This window comes from Macaca mulatta, chromosome 2 (assembly GCF_049350105.2).
Source record: "Macaca mulatta isolate MMU2019108-1 chromosome 2, T2T-MMU8v2.0, whole genome shotgun sequence".
NCBI classification, from domain to species: domain Eukaryota; kingdom Metazoa; phylum Chordata; class Mammalia; order Primates; family Cercopithecidae; genus Macaca; species Macaca mulatta.
The window spans coordinates 96,039,821-96,054,236 of record NC_133407.1 but is presented as its reverse complement, the minus strand read 5'-3'; the positions used below and the strand labels follow the sequence as shown (position 1 = coordinate 96,054,236).

Here is a 14,416-nt window from a genome sequence, read left to right as displayed (position 1 = left end):
AAAAAAAAAAAGCAAACAATAAAAATTGGTGGGATTTTAAAAAAGGAAGTGAAGGAGATGGGACAGGACTCAGGCCAGCAACCCCACTGCCAGCACACTGTCTAAATTGTGGAGAAATATGGAGAAAAGTGTTAAATAGGGCAGGTTCAGCCTGGGCTTCAAAGCTGAATTGAGAGAACTTGGGGGCTAAGGATTTTTCTCCTCATCTTGAAATTATTTTCACACTAGTGTTTTTTGTGACTATCTTTGTTTGCCTTAAACTAAGTGTTTACTGAGATTCTGTCATACATAAGATATATTGAGCTACTACTTTGTACATAAGTATTAAAATAGAGCCTAGTAAGGTATAATAGATGGGACCAAGAACATCTTCTGGGAAATTCTTTTTTTTGAGCCAGAGTCTCGCTCTGTCGCCCAGGCTGAAGTATAGTGATGCAGTCTTGACTCACTGCAGCCTCCGCCTCCAGGGTTCAAGTGATCCTCCTACCTCAATCTCCCGAGCAGCTGGGATCACAGGCACGTGCCACCATGCTTGGCTAATTTTTGTATTTTTAGTAGAGACAGGATTTCACCATGTTGGCCAGGATGGTCTTGAGCTCCTGACCTCAGGTGATCCACCCACCTCGGCCTCCCAAAGTGCTGGAATTACAGGCACAAGCCACTGTGCCCAGCCAGATATTCTTTCTTAAGGACACAAATTGAGATCCCTTTCTTTCTATAGTTGGCTTGATGTTTTGGAGTGGGGAGCCGATTCACTCTTTATGAGAGACTCTATCCTTCTCTTTCCATAATTTTTTTCTTGCTAATTAAAATTTCCTTGTAATTTTGGGAAAGCCTAAAAAAAAAAAAAAACCAAAAAAAACACACACCAAAAAAGCATAAAGGCAAAAACAGGATGGTAAGCCATTTGCCCCCAGAGATGAGCCTTGTAATAACACTGACTTACCCCATGTTTTTCATGCATCTGCACACACAGACTCCAACAGATGGGATGCTCTCTGCCGTAGACACAAAATACCAGACTAAAAGGGGTTTGGAGGATGGGATTTTGTTATCCCACATGGCAAACGGGAGGGCAGAGGGTTGGTTTTTGTGCCGCCCAGCAGTGTGGGGCTCTGCGTCACTCTCAACCAGTACTCACCTTCCCCTGCTGGTACAGGATGCCTGCTCAAGCCCCCAACCAAAGGAAGGACATGTGTCCAAAGAAAGGACACGTTCACGTTCTCCTCGTGGCCTGTCCACTGGGCAGGACACCCTCTCCTAGAAGCACCAAGGAGACTTCCTCTTACATCTCCTTAACCAAGGTTATGTTCCATGCCTTTGCCCTGTGGCGGGGGAGGCTGAGATAGTTGGGTATATGCATTTCAGCCTCTGCCACAGGAGGTGGCTTCTGCCAGCATATCATTCAGGGTTCTGCTGCCACGTGATTTTCCGTGGCTGCATAGATGTCCATCATAGGAATGGCCACTTGACTAAGTCACTCCCTGACTTCCTTTTTTTTCCCTGACAACTAGACATTCTGAGCTCTTCCATTTCCCTCTATAGGGTTAGATCAGCTTGTATAACAAAATGACATTTGTCTGGTGTGCCCTTGACTTCAGCTGCAACTTCTCTCCCCTGCAGTTTATTTTATTTTATTTTATTTTATTTATTTATTTATTTATTTATTTATTTATTTATTTATTTATTTTTGAGACTGAGTTTCGCTCTTGTTGCCCAGGCTTAAATGCAATGGCACAATCTCTGCTCACTGCAACCTCCACCTCCCAGGTTCAAGCAATTCTCCTGCCTCACACTCCCCAGTAGCTGGGATTACAGGCATGCGCCACCACGCCCAGCTGATTTTTGTATTTTTACTAGAGACAGGGTTTCACCATGTTGGTCAGGCTGGTCTCGAACTCCTGACCTCAGGTGATGCGCCTGCCTCGGCCTCCCAAAGTGCTGGTATTACAGGCATGAGCCACCGCACCCAGCCTGTTGTTTTTTATTTTATTTTGTTTTACTTTTTTGAGATAGTCTCATTTTGTTGCCCAGATTAGCGTGCAGCGGTGCAGTCTCAGCTCACTGCAACCTCTACCTCCTGCGTTCAAGCGATTCTCCTGCCTCAGCCTCCCAAGTCGCTGGGATTATAGGCGCCCACCACCATGCCAGGATAATTTTTGAATATTTAGTGGAGACAGGGTTTCACCATATTAGCCAGGCTGGTCTTGAACTCCTGACCTCAGGCGATCCGCCTGCCTCAGCCTCCCAAAGTGATGAGATTACAGGTGTGAGCCACCAGCTTCCTGCAGTTTATAGACCTGGTTGGTTGGTTCCTTCACTCCCAAGGCTGAAGGAATTTGGATTTATGTGAAGGAGGTCTGGAAGTCGTTTTCTCTCTCTCTCTTTTTTTTTTTTTTTTTTGCTATGAGAATACTTTATTGGGCAAAACCGCATACTGTAAAAATGCTGGAAGTCGTTTTCTCTGTCCTTTCCCTTACACCCTGGATAGTTAAAAATAAAAAAATAAGGGGGCAGGTGCACTCAGGGCTTGTTGAATTGTCCCCAGATTCTACCCTCAGGGGGCATTGGGACTTCCCTCCCTTCCTGAGCAGTGAATCCTCTGAATCACCCTGCATGACCCAGAGCTGCGTCCTGACGGCGTCTCCTTCTTTTGCAGGTGGTGGAGTTTGACACCCCATCGGTCCTTCTGTCCAACGACAGTTCCCGATTCTATGCCATGTTTGCTGCTGCAGAGAACAAGGTCGCTGTCAAGGGCTGACTCCTCCCTGTTGACGAAGTCTCTTTTCTTTAGAGCATTGCCATTCCCTGCCTGGGGCGGGCCCCTCATCGCGTCCTCCTACGGAAACCTTGCCTTTCTCGATTTTATCTTTCGCACAGCAGTTCCGGATTGGCTTGTGTGTTTCACTTTTAGGGAGAGTCATATTTTGATTATTGTATTTATTCCATATTCATGTAAACAAAATTTAGTTTTTGTTCTTAATTGCACTCTAAAAGGTTCAGGGAACCGTTATTATAATTGTATCAGAGGCCTATAATGAAGCTTTATACGTGTAGCTATATCTATATATAATTCTGTACATAGCCTATATTTACAGTGAAAATGTAAGCTGTTTATTTTATATTAAAATAAGCACTGTGCTAATAACAGTGCATATTCCTTTCTATCATTTTTGTACAGTTTGCTGTACTAGAGATCTGGTTTTGCTATTAGACTGTAGGAAGGGTAGCACTTCATTCTTCTCTAGCTGGTGGTTTCACGGTGCCAGGTTTTCTGGGTGTCCAAAGGAAGACGTGTGGCAACAGTGGGCCCTCCGACAGCCCCCTCTGCCACCTCCCCATGGCCACTCCAGGGGTGGGTGGAGCGGGGTGGGCAGCTGGAGACCATGCAGAGCGCCGTGAGTTCTCAGGGCTCCTGCCTTCTGTCCTGGTGTCACTTACTGTTTCTGTCAGGAGAGCAGCGGGGCGAAGCCCGGGCCCCTTTTCACTCCCTCCATTGGGAATGGGAATCACAGAGACATTCCTCCGAGCCAGGGAGTTTCTTTCCTGCCTTCTTCTTTTTGCTGTTGTTTCTAAACAAGAATCAGTCTATCCACAGAGAGTCCCACTGCCTCAGGTTCCTACAGCTGGCCACTGCACAGAGCTCTCCAGCTCCAAGACCTGTTGGTTCCAAGCCCCGGAGCCAACTGCTGCTTTTTGAGGTGGCACTTTTTCATTTGCCTCTTCCCACACCTCCACAGTTCAGTGGCAGGGCTCAGGATTCCGTGGGTCTGTTTTCCTTTCTCACCGCAGTTGTCGCACAGTCTCTCTCTCTCTCCCCCCAAAGTCTGCAACTTGAAGCAGCTCTTGCTAATCAGTGTCTCACACTGGCGTAGAAGTTTTTGTACTGTAAAGAGACCTACCTCAGGTTGCTGGTTGCTGTGTGGTTTGGTGTGTTCCCGCAAACCCCCTTTGTGCTGTGGGGCTGGTAGCTCAGGTGGGCGTGGTCACTGCTGTCATCAGTTGAGTGGTCAGCGTTGCATGTCGTGACCAACTAGACATTCTGTCGCCTTAGCATGTTTGCTGAACACCTTGTGGAAGCAAAAATCTGAAAATGTGAATAAAATTATTTTGGATTTTGTAAAACTCTTCGTGTATCAAACAGTTCTCTGGGAAGGGAGTGAGATATCCTGGAATGGCTTTGGGACCTGGATATCCAGCGATGGAGTTGCATCTGGGAAGGGCTGGTAGCAAAGCTGGTTGGTTGCAAGGGCCACGGGGCCCTGAACGCCTGGAATCATCTCTGTGGGCCTTAGTCCCGCTGCCTGTGTTCCTGGGCATGGTCCCCAAATAAAGCTCCTTGGCGCCCATAAGAGGGTGGTGAGTGGAAAGGTGAGTGGTTGTGGTGAGGTGAGTGGTTGTGGTGAGATGTATTTAAAATGAATAGTTTGTCAAGGATTCTTAGCAATTCAAACAATATAATTACCCTTTCAGCCAATTCATTCAGATTCACCCACTGAAAATTAGTAACCCCGTCTCTACTCAAAATACAAAAATTAGCTGGGTGTGGTGGTGGGCGCCTGTAGTCCTGGCTACTCGGAAGGCTGAGGCAGGAGAATCACTTGAACTCAGGAGGTGGAGGTTGCAGTGAGCTGAGATCGCGGCGTTGCATACTAGCCTGGGCAACAGAGTGAGACTCTGTCTCAAAAAAAAAAAGGCCAGACGCAGTGGCTCACGCCTGTAATCCCAGCACTTTGGGAGGCCGAGGCGGGCGGATCACAAGGTCAGGAGATCAAGACCATCCTGGCTAACGTGGTGAAACCCTCTCTCTACTGAAAACACAAAAAATTAGCCGGGCATGGTGGTGGGCGCCTGTAGTCCCAGCTACTCAGGAGGCTGAGGCAGGAGAATGGCGTGAACCCAAGAGGCGAAGCTTGCAGTGAGCCGAGATGGCGCCACTGCACTGCAGCCTGGGCGACAGAGCGAGACTCCATCTCAAAAAAAAAAAAAAAAGGTACGCATTCTAAAATTTCTGACTATATTGTGTTGAATGCAGCCAAGAAAGCTTTTAAACTGGTATTAGTTCATTGACCATCAGTAGAAATTATACAAATTTTTCTAAAGTACCTGTGCTGGCATGAGAACCCAGGGGCTTGACCCTAAAGTTAAACATCTGGTTCCTCGGGTGTCACCTTTCAAGCACTTAGTAGCTGTATGTGACCTGTACAACATAGTAATGTACAGTGCAGATACATAGGACGTGTCTATCATTGCAGGAAGTTCTGTTGGGCAGCACCAATCTAAACGGTAACCACTTTTACTGAGGCACTAGATTTATCTTCCAAGAACGTAACAAGGTCAGCAGAACGAGACCCTTCAAAGTGCTGGGATTACAGGCATGAGCCACTATGCCCAGCCTAAATTGAATCTTTAAAAGCAATTTCCATATCACCATTTTGTGCTTTCCCAGCTCATAATTCTCTGTTGCCAAGTAGAGTAGGCTAACAGCTGTAAGAAACAAGCCCAGACTTTTAGCAGTTTACCACAGTCACCAAACTCCTGTAGCAAAGCAGTGTGGTCTGTGGAGGGGTGAATGAAGGTTCTGCCTGTGCGTTCAGGAACCCAGGCTCCCTCCCTCCTCGTCACCCCGCAAACCTCTTCTAGATTTGAGCTTCTCTGCTGGATCCACTGTGCTGATCAGAGAAGAGAGCACAGAATGTTGAGCAGAAAGGGTTATGAGCCAGGTCTGAAAACAGTAGACATTGCTTCTGTATTCGTTTTCTTGGCTAGAACTCAGGGTCAGGGGCACCTGTATGCTAAGCACTGTACGAGGTACTTTTAGCATATGGGCCTTACTTGATTTTCTCAGCCACTTTACAAGGTAGCTATAATTAAGCACATTTTGCTGATGAGGAAAGGCTCATGAAGATTTAAGTTGTCTCAAGCCAATATGCAGTATGAAGTGAGTCACACAGAATTCAAACCCAAACAGCATTCTCCCGGAGTTCAAGCTGTTCCTCATCTCATGACCTGAGCTTCAATTTCATCAGCAAATTCAGTTTCATCAAATGCATGTGCTAGATTAGATGGCCTCTAAGGTTTCTTCCAGCTCTAACTCCATGACTAGTGTGAGTCCGTAAATAGGACCTGAAAAACCTGGATCCTGCTCACCTCATTTGGGACATGGCTCTAGAACTCTGCCTCTTGCCCTTTGCCTCCACGAGGGAGGTGGTGTGTACTGGGAGCAGATTTCCTCTTTTCCTGGAATCTTCTCTCTGTCCTGTTTCTTTCTGCCTGTGGCCTGAATTCAGCATTCTTCCTTGGCTCAGGGAAGCTCCCTTCTACCCGCTCAGGTGGACCCAGGTTAGCAGGACTAAGCTGGTTGCTGTCCAAGTGAGAACCATCAGAGCTAGTACTTGGTCTCCCACAGGCCTGGCACAGCCCTGTTCTCAAAGGGGAGCTCCATACCCAGCTAGGACTGACCAGTGCCAGGCAGGTAGGACCATGGGCACACACCTGTTGGAGCAGAGACACTGACACTGCCTGGAATGGTTGGTTCACAGGGCTAGGGGCTGGGGGAGACTTCTCTGACTAATTTTTTGTGTCCTTGACAAATCTGGTGGGCTGCAGTCCTGGGGCCATTCTGACCACTGGTGAGAAAAAAGCTGCCATGAGGCCCACTCTGGGAGTCTCCCCCTGATGTCATTCCCATGGGCCTCTGAGAGTGACCTGCCCTCCGGAAACTTTAGCTCCACACTTCTCCTTCCAGACTTACTGATCCAACCGCCTCTTCCCTCACAGCCTCCCAATACCTGGACTGCAGCCCCCTCGGGCTCTTTTCCCAAAAACGATTTATTGAACATTCACTAGGTCCCATGCCTTCTGCTGGGCACAGGAGACCAGAAACAGACACAGGGAGCTTATAGTCCAAATGAGAAGATAAACTTTAAGTAACTTGCTCACTTTTTCTCACCCTTTCTCCTCCTCTGAGTTTCTCAGTCATGACCTAGGAGTTCAGGGACGGCACCTGGCCAGTTCTGCCCTGGGTCATTCAGAGACACCCTTTCTGTCTTGTCCTTGGTTTTCCCTACCTCCGATCTCCCTTCCTTACCTAGAATGTGGTAAGATCTAAAGGGCCATTGTAATAAGGATGTGGACCCGGGGCTGGTACCAAGGAAGTTTCTGGGCCTTGGGCCACTTCTCCAGCCACAGGAGTCCTCAGGCACCAGACTCTCCGGACTAGCCCACCACGCTGCCTCACGGCGCCAAAGGTGTGAAGTCATCAACAGAAGGGTTTTTTAGAGCGGCCTCTGTGTATATTTCCTCTGGGATCCTGTCAGCTGACCAAAAATACAGGGGCTGGATCCCAGCCACCGACCATTTGATACCATCACTGGCATTCATACTTAGATAAGCAAAACAATGTTTGGCTAAGAGAAGTGACACCTTGGGAACATACATGCCATCCCTCCATGCCTACGTATGGTCGGGTTCTACCCCTCAATCCCCACCGAGCCACGTAGTACTCGAAGAAAGACTACCACTCCTTCAGTTTCAATACCCTTGGTGAGTCCTGGAATAACTCTCAGAAATGGGCACACGAAAAAAGCTGCTTCTTCATCTTCCATAAAATCTCTGTTGGCAGGCCGGGCGCAGTGGCTCACGCCTGTAATCCTAGCACTTTGGGAGGCCAAGGTGGGCAGATCACGAAGTCAGGAGTTCGAGACCAGCCTGGCCAACATGGTGAAACTCTGTCTCTACTAAAAATACAATAATACAAAAATTAGCTGGGCGTGGTAGCAGGCACCTCTAATCCCAGCTATTCAGGAGGCTGAGGCAGGAAAATCACCGGAAAATAGAGGTTGCAGTGAGCCAATTGCACCACTGCACTTCAGCCTGGGCAACAAGAGTGAAACTCTGTCTCCAAAAAAAAAAGAATCTCTGTTGGCATATGTGTCCACACAAGAAATCCCTTTCAGAATCTGATCTCGGGGCCGGGCACAGTGGCTCACGCCTGTAATCCCAGCACTTTGGGAGGCCGAGCTGGGCGGATCACGAAGTCAGGAGCTCGAGACCACTGTGAAACCCCATCTCTACTAAAAAACAAACAAAAAAATTAGCCGGGCGTGGTGGTGGTGCCTGTAGTCCCAGCTACCCGGGAGGCTGAGGCAGGGGAATCGCGTGAACCTGGGAGGTGGAGCTTGCGGTGAGCCGAGATCGCGCCACTGCACTCCAGCCCAGGCGACAGAGCGAGACCCTGTCTCAAAATAAAAAAACAAAAAACAAAAACAAAAACCAGAATCTGACCTAGGGAAAATTCTCTGCTTCTCGGTGAGGATTCTAGAACACATTGTTCCCCTCTTCTTATTTTAGCTGACAGGAAGCTCAGGGCCCTGTATGTTTATCTCAGCTTGTTTTCCTCATCCTTCGTAACATTTTGATCTTTCCTTTTGACTGTCTTGAAAATTTTTTATTTATTTATATTTTGAAACGGAGTCTCGCTCTGTCACCCAGGCTGGAGTGCAGTGGCACGATCCCAGCTCACTGCAACCTCCGCCTCCCAGGTTCAAGCAATTCTGCCTCAGCCTCCAGTGTAGCTGGGATTACAGGCACATGCCACCACACCTGGCTAATTTCCGTATCTTTAGTAGAGATGGAATTTCGCCATGTTGGCCAGGCTGGTCTCGAACTCCTGACCTCAGGTGATCCACCTGCCTTGGCCTCCCAAAGTGCTGGGATTACAGGCATGAGTCACCGTGCCCAGCCTTGAATATTTTTATTATTTTAAATAATAGCTGCCATGAATCATTCTCAGATAAGATGAATATCCTGGGAGCATTAAAGGCATCATTCAGGTTGGATGGCTAATTCTACAGCCCTTGATGGGGTGAGGATGTGGGTGTGTGTGTTGGGGGCAGGGAGGGGGAGGATGTTGGCTGCCCTTTGCCACACTCTTCGGACACGAAGCCTCTCCTGCGCCCCCATCCTGACTGGAGCACAGCATGGCAGTGGCGCGTCTCACTGCCCTTCTCCCCTTACTCAAAGCTGGGCTTGAAGGAAAGCAGCTCCCCGTGGGAACTCCACTGGAGTACTCCGCAAAATTCTAGATGCTGAGTTCATTGCAAACTGTCAGCCATCACGTCATCCTTTCCTCATCTACGAAACCTGGGCAGAGCCACTGGTCATAGAGTCACACCGAGAGTGAAAGAAGGAACTATTGATAATAAAATATGCAAAGCAGGGCTATGTCCTCTAGCACTGGCCCGTGCTCTGGCTGCCTGGAAGTGGTCCCTGAGTCTGCCCCTCCTTCAGTTAGGGGATTCCTGGGTCTCCCAGCCCTCCCCAGAAATAGCTCCTGTCCTTTGGGGACTTCACGTAATGTCTAGAGGCAGGCAGGCCCCCTGTATTTGTTCCCATTCACTCCCATGGGCACTGGGGCACATTGGACAAGTTAAACACAAACGCAAGAAATGGAATTCTCCTTCTGTGTTCGGGTGTATGGAGGTAACTGGGGGGGTCTCTTCTGCTTCAGTTCTCATTTCTTCCATCTCTAGTGGTCTCTGTAGCTCCTTATTTTTATCTACTCCCCTTCCTAGTCAGGGGGAAGTAGGGGGTGGGCCTGCCTTGCTGGAGTGGGGGTGTGGGATGGAGCAACTTTCAGGCACTGAGCGTGGAGTGGGTGCTGGGTTTGGGTTGCTCTAGAAGGGGAGAGGAGTGTCCTTTTGTTCTGAGATCTATCCATAGGAGAGGGTGTTGCGGGATCTACAATAAGGGTCGGCTATGGGAAACGGCCCCTGCTTGGGTACAGGCCCTTGGCTGAAGCTGTCCATTCAGCATTCCTTAGCCACTGTTTCTCCAAGGGCCATGGAAGGGGCTCTCCCCTGGATGCGGTATGCAGACAGACAAGGGAGAAGAAAGAGTACACCAGTTCTGAGACCCTGGGGGCAGCCTCAGGCGAGAAGCACACGCCAGGCCTGGGGGCAGCCCAAGCCACAAGGAGGCCTCTGAGTCCAGGCCGGAACCTCTGGAAGTGTGACTAGCTCTGGTTCCTCGTGTGTGTTCTCTTAGCCTATAGGAACCTTCCTTGTGAGAATGCCAACCTGTCCCAGCTGGGAGGCAGCTGTGGAAAGAGAACACTGAACTTGGAGACTGAAGGCCTGCGTAGAATTGTGGCCCTCCCACTTCCTCGAGCAAATCACTCCACCTGCTGAGCCTTGCCTTCATCTGCGAGGGGATGAAGCCTTTACATAACAGCCTTCACCGTGTTGCAGAGGGGCGGGTTTAGAAATTTGGTGTGGAAATACCTCATACAGGGAAGGGGCGCAGCTGCATCATCTGTCATCTTAGTTGAATTGAGTTTTTTGGGTTTGGTTTGGTTTTTTTTTTCTTTTTTTCTTTTTTTTTTTTTTGAGACGGAGTCTCACTCTGTCACCCAGGCTGGAGTGCAGTGGCGTGATCTCGGGTCACTGCAACCTCCGTCTCCCAGGTTCAAGTGACTCTCCTGCCTCAGCCTCCCAAGTAGCTGAGATTATAGGTGCCCACCACGCCCAGCTAATTTTTGTGTTTTCAGTAGAGACGGGATTTCACCATGTTTGCCAGGCTGGTCTCGAACTCCTGATTTCAGGTGATCTGCCCCACTCAGCCTCCCAAAGTGTTGGGATTACAGGCGTGATCCGCTGCGCCCAGCCTGAGTTGTTCTTAGAGGAACGGAGGAGCAGAGGCTGAGTGTTGTCCATTCTTGGCCTAGAATTCAAACAAGGAAACAGAGAGGCCCATGGCCTGGGGGATAGGCATGGCTGGACTCATAGGGATACCACTAAGGGGAAAGGTGCAACTTGGACAGGGGCTGCCACAGGGTCCGCCACTCTGCATGGAGACTCCTGTAAAAGGGACTGTGTGGCCCACCTCCACCTGCTCACTGAGGAGGCCGCAGCTCACAATCAGACATGGAGGGCCTTGGCTGGTTGATAGAGGGGCTGGTCACCCAGGGCCTCCGCTCCAAATCTGTGTTCCTGTGACCTGCCACCCTAGAATCTGGTCGCATCCTGGCCCAGTGTGCTGGGTGTGTCTCTGCTCCCAGTACCACGTCCCAGCCTTAGCTGCCAGCGTGCTATCACCCTTGGGCACGGAGGGAGGGGAGCAAGTTTGTCAAAGTTCAACACACTTGGAAATGTTGAGCAGGTAAATCTCCCTTTGGGATGATAAACTGTAAGAAAAGGCTACAGGCCAGGTGCTGTGGCTCACGCCTGTAATCCCAGCACTTTGGGATGCCGAGACGGGTGGATCACTTGAGATTAGGAGTTCGAGACCAGCCTGGCCAACATGGTGAAACCCTGTCTCCACTAAAAACACAAAAATTAACCAGACGTGGTGGCCTGTGCCCGTAATCCCAGTTATTTGGAAGGCTGAGGCAGAATTGCTTGAACCCAGGAGGTGGAGGTTGCAGTGAGTCGAGATCACACCATTGCACTCCGCCTGGGTGACAGAGGGAGACTCCGACTCAAAAAAAAAAAAAAAAAAAGAGAAAGGAAAAAAAAGGCTTCAAATACACTATCTGATTTTAAGGAGGCTCTGAGAAACATTCCCGGCCAAGATAACCAGATAACAGCTGCAGCCCAAATGGAGTGTGATCACTGGGTCACAAGGCAGATGACAGATCCATATTTCTGTCCTAGCTCCATCTCCAAAACCATAGTTACCATCACAGCCAGTGCCTGACTACCTTCATCCATGCTAAAGCCTCTACTAGAACCTCAGTGTCTTCGAGCACCACCCATCACAGCCACCCTCCAAATTACCAAAATCATCGGAATTAAATTGATCCCTGAAACAGTACACTAGATTACATGCAAGATATTCTGTTGAGAAGGGTCCCTGGCCTAAAGTAGTTCTCACTGCAGTGGAGAGAGGAGGAGGTCAAATAATGGCCTGGTCATGTATGAAGGCAGCATAAGGAGCCATCATAAACGGCTCACTGGTGGCTCACACAGAGGAGTGCTAAGCACCATGGGACAGGGACTTGGGGACCACCAGGTCCTTCTATCAGTGAGTCACAACACTCAATGGCAACTCCAGGCTCCAAGCAATCGCTGACACTGTTAGAGAAACCCAAAGAAAGGGAGAACCGGCACCTGCCCTTGAACTGCTCATGCTATATGATCAAGATGGGGCAAATGCAGTGATAATAGAGCCAGTCTCAGCCCAGAACAAAGCAAGGACCACTGTGGGAGACGGTTGGTGTGTTTGGAGGTAGCAGAGATTGGTGGAGTGAAGCTTTCAGAGGCCTGCAGTCTCTTCAGCAGTATTTTGAGGAGGGAGGAACGTGATTTGTTAGAAACAGAAGGCAGGGGTTTGCGGAAATTGCAGCAGTATTACTATTTGCACAAGCATAGTACAAATAGCACTTCCATAGCACAATCCATAGCACTTTCACACCACACCAGCTCAGCTTATCCCCCAACAGCCCTGTGGGGTAAGCATTGTTATCATCACATCAACTTGAGATAAGGTAGGTAGAAATTCTAGAGATGGAGATGCAGGGGTGAGGCGCTCTGAGCAGAGGGAACTGCATACGCTTGTCAACAACCTCTCCACCCGGGTAGGGGCTCCCGACCTCTGATATTTCTGTCCCTTGACTTTTTAAAAATTTAGTAAAATAGATGCAACACAAATTTTACCATTTTGACCATTTTTAAATGAACAGTTCAGTGGGATTAAGTACATTCACACTGTTGTGCAATCATCACGACCATCCACCTCCAGAAAACTTTTTCATCTTTCCAAACGGAAACTCTGAACCCATCGAACACTGTCCCTTGCCTGTCTAAGCCTCAAGTGGAAATGGGTCTCCCTCGTGACTGGCATTATGCCTGTGGATTCCCTAACACACCTTTGCAAACAGTCTTTTTTTTTTTTTCTTTTTGAGGTGTAGTCTCGCTCTGTCACCCAGGCTGGAACACAGTGGCGCGATCTCGGCTCACTGCAACCTCTGCCTCCCGGGTTCAAGCGATTCTCCTGCCTCGGCCTCCTGCGTAGCTGGGACTACAGGCACCTGCCACCACACCTGGCTAATTTTTGTATTTTTAGTAGAGACGGGGTTTCACCATGTTGGCCAGGCTGGTCTCGATCTCCTGACCTCATGATCTGCCCACCTCCACCTCCCAAAGTGCTGAGATTACAGGCGTGAGCCACTGTGCCAGGCCTGCAAACAGTCTCTTAATTAAACTATCCTCAGTGTACCCAACTGGACTGTGACATCTTTCTCTTGTTGGGCACCGGTACAGTAGTTCTATGAGGCTATTTGCTAAAATGATCTTATCTCCATTGTACAAACGAGAAGCTGAGGCAAGAGGAGGCTAAATAATTGCCTAAGGTCACAAAACCAGTAAGAGGTAGAACTGGGATTTAAACTCCAGCAGTCTTGTTCCAAGATAGTTGAAACCTAAGAGAAGACTACATAGTTGAATATGGTGGTGCCGCTGTAGTCCCAGAGACTCAGGAGGCTGTGGCAGGACAATTGGTTGAGCCCAGGAATTTGAGGTTACAGTGAGCTATGATCATGCCACTGCACTGCAGCCTGGGTGACACAGTGAGATACTGTTGAAAGAAAGAAAGTAAGAAAGAGAGAGAGAGACAGAGAGAAAGAAAGAAAGAAAGAAAGAAAGAAAGAAAGAAAGAAAGAAAGAAAGAAAGAAAGAAAGAAAGAAAGAAAGAAAGAAAGAAAGAAAGAAAGAAAGAGAAAGAAAGAGAAAGAAAGAAAGAAAGGAAGAAAGAAAGGAAAGAAAGAGAGAGAGAAAGAGAGAGAGAAAAAAAGAAAGGAAAGAAAGAAAGAAAGGCAGAGAGAGAGAGAAAGAGAAGGAGAGAAAGAAAGAAAAGAAAGGAGAAAGAAAGAGGCCAGGCATGGTGGCTCACGCCTATAATCCCAGCACTTTGGGAGGCTGAGGTGGGCGGATCACCTGAGTTCAGGAGTTCAAAAGCAGCCTGGCCAACATGGTGAAACTCCATCTCTATTAAAACTACAAAAATTAGCTGGTCGTGGTGGTGGGCGCCAGTAATCTCAGCTACTCGGTACTCGGGAGGCTGAGGCGGGAGAAAGAACCGAGAAAGAGAGAGAGGGGAGAGAGAGAGAGGGCAGGGGCGCGAGAGGAGAGAGAGAGAGAGACGGCTACAGAACTGACCACTGAGGAACATGGGGATTCAGTGCAAGCTGAAGAGACCGCAGGAAGGCTGCTGTGCATCTGGGCGGAGGAGAGCAGGAGTAGGAGCCCAGCCTCAGGCGCGCTGAGGCGGAAGAGAATGTCCTGATGGGAGACACTGCCACTGCTAGTGGCTGCCTGCCCCTTGTCCCTCCTGAGCTGAGCCATGCAGTTAGCTGACCCTGCCAGGAAGAGGCTGAGAAGAGCCTCACCAGGGATGAGCTGCGAGGGCCAGAGGTGAG

General features: G+C 49.0%; 1 protein-coding gene across 9 annotated transcripts in view; it reads left to right on the top strand.

Annotated features, from left to right (window-relative positions):
* Positions 1 to 4,125, top strand: part of ABCC5 (ATP binding cassette subfamily C member 5) — a 95,281-nt gene extending 91,156 nt beyond the window's left edge. For 8 of the 9 annotated variants that reach the window (XR_013413379.1, XM_077990587.1, XM_077990586.1 and 5 more), the window contains one exon: positions 2,660 to 4,125. Coding sequence is in view for 8 of the 9 variants with exons in the window: in XM_077990587.1 (XP_077846713.1) it covers positions 2,660 to 2,761 (102 nt within the window). In the remaining variant the exon portion in view is untranslated. 9 annotated transcript variants of the gene reach the window in all.
* The last annotated feature ends 10,291 nt before the right edge of the window (positions 4,126 to 14,416 follow it).